At 53.2% G+C, this 8,958-nt stretch overlaps 1 protein-coding gene across 4 annotated transcripts in view; it reads left to right on the top strand.

Moving 5' to 3' along the window:
• The first annotated feature begins 259 nt into the window (after nucleotides 1-259).
• The window catches only part of Myh6 (myosin, heavy polypeptide 6, cardiac muscle, alpha), a 26,097-nt gene continuing 17,398 nt past the window's right edge, over nucleotides 260-8,958 (top strand). Inside the window, exons 1-14 of one of the 4 annotated variants that reach the window (XM_006518678.3) lie at nucleotides 260-409; nucleotides 2,378-2,510; nucleotides 2,802-3,017; nucleotides 4,238-4,381; nucleotides 4,619-4,775; nucleotides 4,870-4,897; nucleotides 5,145-5,256; nucleotides 5,499-5,591; nucleotides 6,160-6,223; nucleotides 6,450-6,548; nucleotides 7,007-7,110; nucleotides 7,194-7,332; nucleotides 7,739-8,007; nucleotides 8,306-8,476. In XM_006518678.3, the coding sequence (XP_006518741.1) occupies nucleotides 2,817-3,017; nucleotides 4,238-4,381; nucleotides 4,619-4,775; nucleotides 4,870-4,897; nucleotides 5,145-5,256; nucleotides 5,499-5,591; nucleotides 6,160-6,223; nucleotides 6,450-6,548; nucleotides 7,007-7,110; nucleotides 7,194-7,332; nucleotides 7,739-8,007; nucleotides 8,306-8,476 (1,581 nt within the window). In that variant the 5' untranslated portion in view covers nucleotides 260-409; nucleotides 2,378-2,510; nucleotides 2,802-2,816. Of the gene's footprint in view, nucleotides 410-1,631; nucleotides 1,724-2,377; nucleotides 2,511-2,801; nucleotides 3,018-4,237; nucleotides 4,382-4,618; nucleotides 4,776-4,869; nucleotides 4,898-5,144; nucleotides 5,257-5,498; nucleotides 5,592-6,159; nucleotides 6,224-6,449; nucleotides 6,549-7,006; nucleotides 7,111-7,193; nucleotides 7,333-7,738; nucleotides 8,008-8,305; nucleotides 8,477-8,958 lie in introns of those variants that run through there. The other 3 variants (XM_006518677.1, NM_010856.4, NM_001164171.1) reach the window with 3 other exon arrangements.

Below are 8,958 nucleotides of genomic sequence, written 5' to 3'. Positions count from 1 at the left end.
CCCCTGGAGAGAGGGGTATGCTCCTGCCCCCACCCACCATAAGGGGAGTGAACTATCCTAGGGGGCTGGCGACCTTGGGGAGACACCATATTACTGAGAGTGCTGAGCCCAGAAAAACTGACCGCCCTGTGTCCTGCCCACCTCCACACTCTAGAGCTATATTGAGAGGTGACAGTAGATAGGGTGGGAGCTGGTAGCAGGGAGAGTGTTCCTGGGTGTGAGGGTGTAGGGGAAAGCCAGAGCAGGGGAGTCTGGCTTTGCCTCCTGAACACAATGTCTACTTAGTTATAACAGGCATGACCTGCTAAAGACCCAACATCTACGACCTCTGAAAAGACAGCAGCCCTGGAGGACAGGGGTTGCCTCTGGGCCTTGGGTGCTTGATGGTGCCACAAAGGAGGGCATGAGTGTGAGTATAAGGCCCCAGGAGCGTTAGAGAAGGGCACTTGGGAAGGGGTCAGTCTGCAGAGCCCCTATCCATGGAATCTGGAGCCTGGGGCCAACTGGTGTAAATCTCTGGGCCTGCCAGGCATTCAAAGCAGCACCTGCATCCTCTGGCAGCCTGGGGAGGCGGAAGGGAGCAACCCCCCACTTATACCCTTTCTCCCTCAGCCCCAGGATTAACACCTCTGGCCTTCCCCCTTCCCACCTCCCATCAGGAGTGGAGGGTTGCAGAGGGAGGGTAAAAACCTACATGTCCAAACATCATGGTGCACGATATATGGATCAGTATGTGTAGAGGCAAGAAAGGAAATCTGCAGGCTTAACTGGGTTAATGTGTAAAGTCTGTGTGCATGTGTGTGTGTCTGACTGAAAACGGGCATGGCTGTGCAGCTGTTCAGTTCTGTGCGTGAGGTTACCAGACTGCAGGTTTGTGTGTAAATTGCCCAAGGCAAAGTGGGTGAATCCCTTCCATGGTTTAAAGAGATTGGATGATGGCCTGCATCTCAGGGACCATGGAAAATAGAATGGACACTCTATATGTGTCCCTAAGCCAAGGTAGCAAGGTCTTTGGAGGACACCTGTCTAGAGATGTGGGCAACAGAGACTACAGACAGTATCTGCACAGAGTAAGGAGAGAGAGGAGGGGAGCGTAGAATTCTCTTACTATCAAAGGGAAACTGAGTCGTGCACCTGCAAATTGGATGCCCTCCCTAGACATCATGACTTTGTCTCTGGGGAGCCAGCACTGTGGAACTTCAGGTCTGAGAGAGTAGGAGGCTCCCCTCAGCCTGAAGCTATGCAGATAGCCAGGGTTGAAAGGGGGAAGGGAGAGCCTGGGATGGGAGCTTGTGTGTTGGAGGCAGGGGACAGATATTAAGCCTGGAAGAGAAGGTGACCCTTACCCAGTTGTTCAACTCACCCTTCAGATTAAAAATAACTGAGGTAAGGGCCTGGGTAGGGGAGGTGGTGTGAGACGCTCCTGTCTCTCCTCTATCTGCCCATCGGCCCTTTGGGGAGGAGGAATGTGCCCAAGGACTAAAAAAAGGCCATGGAGCCAGAGGGGCGAGGGCAACAGACCTTTCATGGGCAAACCTTGGGGCCCTGCTGTCCTCCTGTCACCTCCAGAGCCAAGGGATCAAAGGAGGAGGAGCCAGGACAGGAGGGAAGTGGGAGGGAGGGTCCCAGCAGAGGACTCCAAATTTAGGCAGCAGGCATATGGGATGGGATATAAAGGGGCTGGAGCACTGAGAGCTGTCAGACAGAGATTTCTCCAACCCAGGTAAGAGGGAGTTTCGGGTGGGGGCTCTTCACCCACACCAGACCTCTCCCCACCTAGAAGGAAACTGCCTTTCCTGGAAGTGGGGTTCAGGCCGGTCAGAGATCTGACAGGGTGGCCTTCCACCAGCCTGGGAAGTTCTCAGTGGCAGGTTTCCACAAGAAACACTGGATGCCCCTTCCCTTACGCTGTCTCCTCCATCTTCCTCCTGGGGATGCTCCTCCCCGTCTTGGTTTATCTTGGCTCTTCGTCTTCAGCAAGATTTGCCCTGTGCTGTCCACTCCATCTTTCTCTACTGTCTCCGTGCCTTGCCTTGCCTTCTTGCGTGTCCTTCCTTTCCACCCATTTCTCACTTCACCTTTTCTCCCCTTCTCATTTGTATTCATCCTTCCTTCCTTCCTTCCTTCCTTCCTTCCTTCCTTCCTTCCTTCCTTCCTTTCTCCCTTCCTTCCTTCCTTCCTTCCTTCCTTCCTTCCTTCCTTCCTTCCTTCCTTCCTTCCTTCCTTCCTTCCTTCCTTCCTGTGTCAGAGTGCTGAGAATCACACCTGGGGTTCCCACCCTTATGTAAACAATCTTCCAGTGAGCCACAGCTTCAGTGCTGCTGGGTGCTCTCTTACCTTCCTCACCCCCTGGCTTGTCCTGTTCCATCCTGGTCAGGATCTCTGGATTGGTCTCCCAGCCTCTGCTACTCCTCTTCCTGCCTGTTCCTCTCTCCGTCCAGCTGCGCCACTGTGGTGCCTCGTTCCAGCTGTGGTCCACATTCTTCAGGATTCTCTGAAAAGTTAACCAGGTGAGAATGTTTCCCCTGTAGACAGCAGATCACGATTCTCCCGGAAGTCAGGCTTCCAGCCCTCTCTTTCTCTGCCCAGCTGCCCGGCACTCTTAGCAAACCTCAGGCACCCTTACCCCACATAGACCTCTGACAGAGAAGCAGGCACTTTACATAGAGTCCTGGTGGGAGAGCCATAGGCTACGGTGTAAAAGAGGCAGGGAAGTGGTGGTGTAGGAAAGTCAGGACTTCACATAGAAGCCTAGCCCACACCAGAAATGACAGACAGATCCCTCCTATCTCCCCCATAAGAGTTTGAGTGACAGAATGACGGACGCCCAGATGGCTGACTTCGGGGCAGCAGCCCAGTACCTCCGAAAGTCAGAGAAGGAACGCCTAGAGGCCCAGACCCGGCCCTTTGACATCCGCACGGAGTGCTTCGTGCCTGATGACAAGGAGGAGTATGTTAAGGCCAAGGTCGTGTCCCGGGAAGGGGGCAAAGTCACTGCGGAAACTGAAAACGGAAAGGTACGTGCAATGGTGGCAAGACAGGGGAGGGCGGCTTAGGGAAAGGGGTTGGAGCAGAGCCTCCTGTAGCAGGAGCTGAGGAGCCTGAGAAGAGGTGGGGATGCCAAGATATGTTCCCTAGAGAACCTTCTCAGGGAAACCCAAGCAGGTGCACCAGGGTGTCACCCAAGGGATGCTCGCTTGCCAGAAAGACGCTGTCTTCCTCCTCAGAGAGGTCTTTATACAAAGGCACCAGCATAGCATTAAAGGCAGTTCCCCTTTCTAGCACTTGCATCCCTCCTGTCTGTGCCTCAGTTTCCCCCAAGAGTTCACTTTCTCAAATTCCCTTCTCCTAAACCAAGAGCAAATTCAGATCCAGATGAACAAATAGAGCAGAAATTTTTGAGCTGGGATCCGATTCCTGAGGCCAGTGATAGACACAGGAACCTCTGTTCCCTAGGTGCTCAGTCTAGCCGTGAGAACCACCCACCGCTCACCAGTAGTGCTCAGAGTTGTGTTCCTCACAGATTTGCTGCCTGGATGTTGCTTCCCCAGGATGTGTGCATTGATAGTCACAACCCACAAAGGATTATAATCTATCCCAGCTCAGTGAGCTCTGGTCACTATGAAGGCACAACATTTAACTGCTAAGAGCCACCACCTCTTCCACCATTAAAACAAAACAAAACAAAAAAACAAAAACAAAAAAACAAAAAACAAAAACCACTTGAATTCCAGTGGGCAGAAGCTATTGGCATCAAGACATAGAACACTGACACCAATCGACCCCCAATTTTGATGGATAAGGAGTTCAGGGTTGGGGTTGCTGCCTGTCCCACAGGGAAAAGGCTTTCCTGGAGCAACAGTGCTTGTGAGAACTATGTTCAGGAGACAGGCCCAGAGGCATGGCACAGCGTACATGGAATCTAGAGCTGCTAGTCCCCAGCTATGCCTTGGTCTGTTTAACACATGGGGGCAGAAAAGAGATGATCACTGGACAGGGTCAGGAGCTGGCATGGGGAAAGGAACTCTAGAACATCTCTAGAGCTCGGGCAGGAAAAATACCTGGGAACTGAGTCCTAGGGGATTTAGGGGCAGGAAACTGAAACCTTTGTCAGCCAAGAACTAGGGGAGCGAGGCCAAGCCAAGGACTAGGTAAGGGCATAAGGCTGGTAAAGGAGATCTGACAAGAGCCCATGGGAAGGTCTTCATCCATCCTATCACCCACTCTGCTTCTCCAGACGGTGACCATAAAGGAGGACCAGGTGATGCAGCAGAACCCACCCAAGTTCGACAAGATCGAGGACATGGCCATGCTGACCTTCCTGCACGAGCCGGCTGTGCTGTACAACCTCAAGGAGCGCTACGCGGCCTGGATGATCTATGTGAGTTGATGCTACACACTGCAGGAACTCGGTAGAGGCCTATACGGGTCAGTGGACTCGAAAAGAGGGGGTTAAAAAGCACCCCAAAGTCCCAGTGTCCTCTCATCCAGTCTGCCTGGTTCATCCTAGCAGAATGAAGGGAGCCAGCTCAAGTGGCCAGGGGTGCCTCTGACTGCCACCACTGCCTTGCTTAGTCTCCCCTTAACAGCCACATGTTGGCCCTGTCTTCTACCCCAGACCTACTCAGGCCTCTTCTGCGTCACCGTCAACCCCTATAAGTGGCTGCCTGTGTACAATGCGGAAGTGGTGGCCGCCTACCGGGGCAAGAAGAGGAGCGAGGCCCCTCCTCACATCTTCTCCATCTCTGACAACGCCTATCAGTACATGCTGACAGGTAAGCCTGGTGCTCAGACCTGGGTCCCCTCAACCTGAATTCTCACCTGGACTCGCATCCCTCAACCCATTGCCTCTCCTCCTCTCTCTTCCAGATCGGGAGAATCAGTCCATCCTCATCACGTGAGCAAGCACTAACCCTCCACAGGGGGTTCGGGTGGGATGGCCAGGCTGACCACTGGGTACAGCTGTGAAGGAGAGTCTTCAGGCTATAATTGTAAGGGAGAGAGGACTGGGCTCTTTTTAGAAGCCAAAGCTCATGCCGTGCTGGGCTCTGGTGCCCTAGGCTAGGAAAGGACAGGTGTGGAGCATGTTGTATGAACAATAGTGGAAGTCCTGGGCTCTGATCGCCGCCCCTTGTTGCCTCAAGCGGAGAATCCGGAGCGGGGAAGACTGTGAACACAAAACGTGTCATCCAGTACTTTGCCAGCATTGCAGCCATAGGGGACCGTAGCAAGAAGGAAAATCCTAATGCAAACAAGGTGAGTGTGGGTCATAGGCTCAGCTGAGGCATTGCAGGGAGAAGAGCAGGGCTTGGGAGGGTCGGTGCAGACAATCTTTCTGGCGGGACACACATGCTCTGAGACTTGTGTGGGGCCCAAGGACTAGTCAGCTGTGCATACAGCCTCCCCCTAACCCTGAAGATTTGCTTAGGCTCCCAGCTAACCAGAACCTTCTAGAGGTGAATGGAAGATAAACCCCCACATCTCTGCTCCTTTCACAGGGCACCCTGGAGGACCAGATTATCCAGGCTAACCCCGCTCTGGAGGCCTTCGGCAACGCCAAGACTGTCCGGAATGACAACTCCTCCCGCTTTGTGAGTGACCTTGGATCACTACTATAAATGACCTCAAATGTGTCAAGAAAATGGAGTTCTATTTTGTCAAGAGTTGATAGACTTTGTTGATTATATTGCACCTGCATTTTGAGTATCATTAAGTATATATATATGCAGGCATACACAGATAAACAGACACACAGGCACACACACACACACACAGATTGAGAGAGAGAGAGAGAGAGAGAGAGAGAGAGAGAGAAAGAGATATTGGAGTCATGTTTGAGGGGACAAAGGCCTGAATTTCTACATACTGAGCGAGTCAGCACCTCCCAAGTCCCAGCGAACACAGAGGAGATGAAGGGGGATGAGGTGAGAGCCACAAACCAGAGGCCTCTGACATAGACTAAGCCTGGTAGCTGTTTTCCCCTCTGCTTCTTGCTGATATCTGGGTGTGAACAGCCTTTTCTTAGTTTTACTGACACTAAACTGTGACACCGGATAGGCCTTTTACATTCTAGAGCCATCAGGACACTCTGGGTTGGGCTAAAGTCCTGTTTTTGATTCCGTACTTCTGGCGAGAGCCTTCACTCTGGTCTACCTACAGGGGAAATTCATCAGGATCCACTTTGGAGCTACTGGAAAGCTGGCTTCTGCAGACATAGAGACCTGTGAGTACCGCCATGATGCTTGCTCCCTCCCCTTGGGCAGCCCCATCTCCTCACTCTGACTTCTGCCTAGATCTCTGCCTACTTCATGGCTTTAATATTCTTTATTGAAACTAGCCTCTTCCTGGGTTCCATGACCGCCATGTGGGAGCCTCTGGCTCTGCTCCCTGTTCTTTTGCTAACTCACCTCTCTCCTCTCACCCACCATCCTCCCATCTCCATTCCTCAGACCTTCTGGAGAAGTCCCGGGTGATCTTCCAGCTAAAGGCTGAGAGGAACTACCACATCTTCTACCAGATCCTGTCCAACAAGAAGCCGGAGCTGCTGGGTAACCTGACCTGACCACTGCCCTTGCTGTTCCCAGAACCTACCCATGGGGGCTCCTCCCCTGGCTCAGTCCAACCTCGTTGCTCCCTCTTCCCTCTGCTCCACTCTTCCTCCTCCCTCCTGCTAGCTGCTCTGCACCTCTCTTGATGCCCTCCCTGTCAAGTACCTCGCTCCTCATTTTGTGTCTTCCCTCTCTTCTCCGCCATGTTTACTCTCCTTCCCCTTTACATCTTCTCTTCACAGGCTTTTCCCACATGGCATGCTCCTTCTTCTTCTTCACGGGGGCCTTGGGGCTTCTTTCCTGGATCCCCCTGTGCCTTCACTACTCTGGCCTTCACTGACTGTTCTCTCTATCTCCTCCCTGTCCTATCTCCCTCCACTCTTTTTCCATTCTCCCTCCTTCCCTTTCTTTACCTCCTTCCCTCCCCATCCCTGCCCTGCCCTCCCTGCTTGAAACAGACATGCTGCTGGTCACCAACAACCCATACGACTACGCCTTCGTCTCTCAGGGAGAGGTGTCCGTGGCCTCCATTGATGACTCTGAGGAGCTCTTGGCCACTGATGTACGTGAGGAGCCTGGAGATGGCCCTGGGGGTTCCGGAGAACTCCGGGGTCACCTTCCACCCATCCTCTCCCTCTGTCACAGAGTGCCTTTGATGTGCTGAGCTTCACGGCAGAGGAGAAGGCTGGTGTCTACAAGCTGACAGGGGCCATCATGCACTACGGAAACATGAAGTTCAAGCAGAAGCAGCGGGAGGAGCAGGCGGAGCCTGATGGCACAGAAGGTGTGGGGGAGGTGCACTGTTGAGGAAACCCTCAAGTACTGAAGTCACTGGGGACTGAGTCCCTTGTGCTGTGCGCAGCGGTTCTTTCAACAAGTCTTAAGGGATTAGGTCGGCAGCAAAATTGTCTGGATTACAATACAGAAAGTAGGAGGAAACTGGGAGCAACATGAGAAGCAGTGGTCATCATCTTCACCTAGGGCCAGGCCCTGTTCCCGGGCCTCTTCAGCTAGATCCCAGTCAAGCCCCTGGAATACTGGAGGAACTGAGGCTTGTAGGACAGAGAGAAGGGGTGGGGGATGGGTGGATCAAGGACATGGCAAATAGATCCACAGCCACACTAAGCAGAAGTTAGCTGGGACAAAGAAATGGAGGTACTGAAAATGCTTCCCCTCTCCTTGTCTATCAGATGCTGACAAATCTGCCTACCTTATGGGGCTGAACTCAGCTGACCTGCTCAAGGGCCTGTGTCACCCTCGGGTGAAGGTGGGGAACGAGTATGTCACCAAGGGGCAGAGTGTACAGCAAGTGTACTATTCCATCGGGGCACTGGCCAAGTCAGTGTACGAGAAGATGTTCAACTGGATGGTGACACGCATCAACGCAACCCTGGAGACCAAGCAGCCGCGCCAGTACTTCATAGGTGTCCTGGACATTGCCGGCTTTGAGATCTTCGATGTGAGTCTGGGAGCCCTGGCTGGGACACCACATGTTTCTCACCTACCCACTCAGACCATCAGTCACATGTGGAGGGCCAGCCATGGGCAAGGCACAGGATAGTAGTGGGGACCCATTAGAGCCAATCACTGTCCCTGCCCTCAGGAGAAGCCCTCCCTTCCCTGCCATGACCTGGGAGGGAACCAGCCATGCCTGTGCCAGGTTCGGGCAGATGTGTGGCACAGTCCTAGGCTGACCCACCCTGCTGGTCACTCAGACCCTCAGTCAGTCTGCCTGACTGGCTGCCTCACCCCTGCAGTTCAACAGCTTTGAGCAGCTGTGCATCAACTTCACCAATGAGAAGCTGCAGCAGTTCTTCAACCACCACATGTTCGTGCTGGAGCAGGAGGAGTACAAGAAGGAGGGCATTGAGTGGGAGTTTATCGACTTCGGCATGGACCTGCAGGCCTGCATCGACCTCATCGAGAAGGTGAGCCCTGCCTCCACCATCTAAGCTCCCTTCTCTGCCAACCCCAAAACAGTCATTCCATCTCTTCTACCCTCAGGAGACCAGACTCCCCAGACTCCCAAATTGCTCCCCAGTCCCAGCTTCTCGCACTGTGAGGTCACAAGCACCCACAGCTGCTCTCTTCTCACCTCAAACCTTGAGTCTTGTTCCATTCTGTGATGGTCACCTCCCAGTGACTCCTGACCCTTCTCTACCACATGAGAAACATCAATCATGGAAAAATCCTGGACTCAAACAGGAAGTGTTTGTTTTGTATCCTTCCTGTTTGCTGAGAAATAACCAATTCTCAGCCCATCTCCACAGGAGAGGAATGGTGTCCCTGTGGCGTAATGATGGCCTGCAGTGTGCCTTGCCTTTTGCTGCAGGCCAGAACCCAAGTGTCTGACCTGCATGCAGTCAGTCACCGTTCACCGAAAAGGGACCTTCCCATAAGCTGAGTCACT

Source organism: Mus musculus, chromosome 14 (genome assembly GCF_000001635.26).
Source record: "Mus musculus strain C57BL/6J chromosome 14, GRCm38.p6 C57BL/6J".
Taxonomy (NCBI): domain Eukaryota; kingdom Metazoa; phylum Chordata; class Mammalia; order Rodentia; family Muridae; genus Mus; species Mus musculus.
This window is presented reverse-complemented; position numbering and strand designations above follow the sequence as displayed.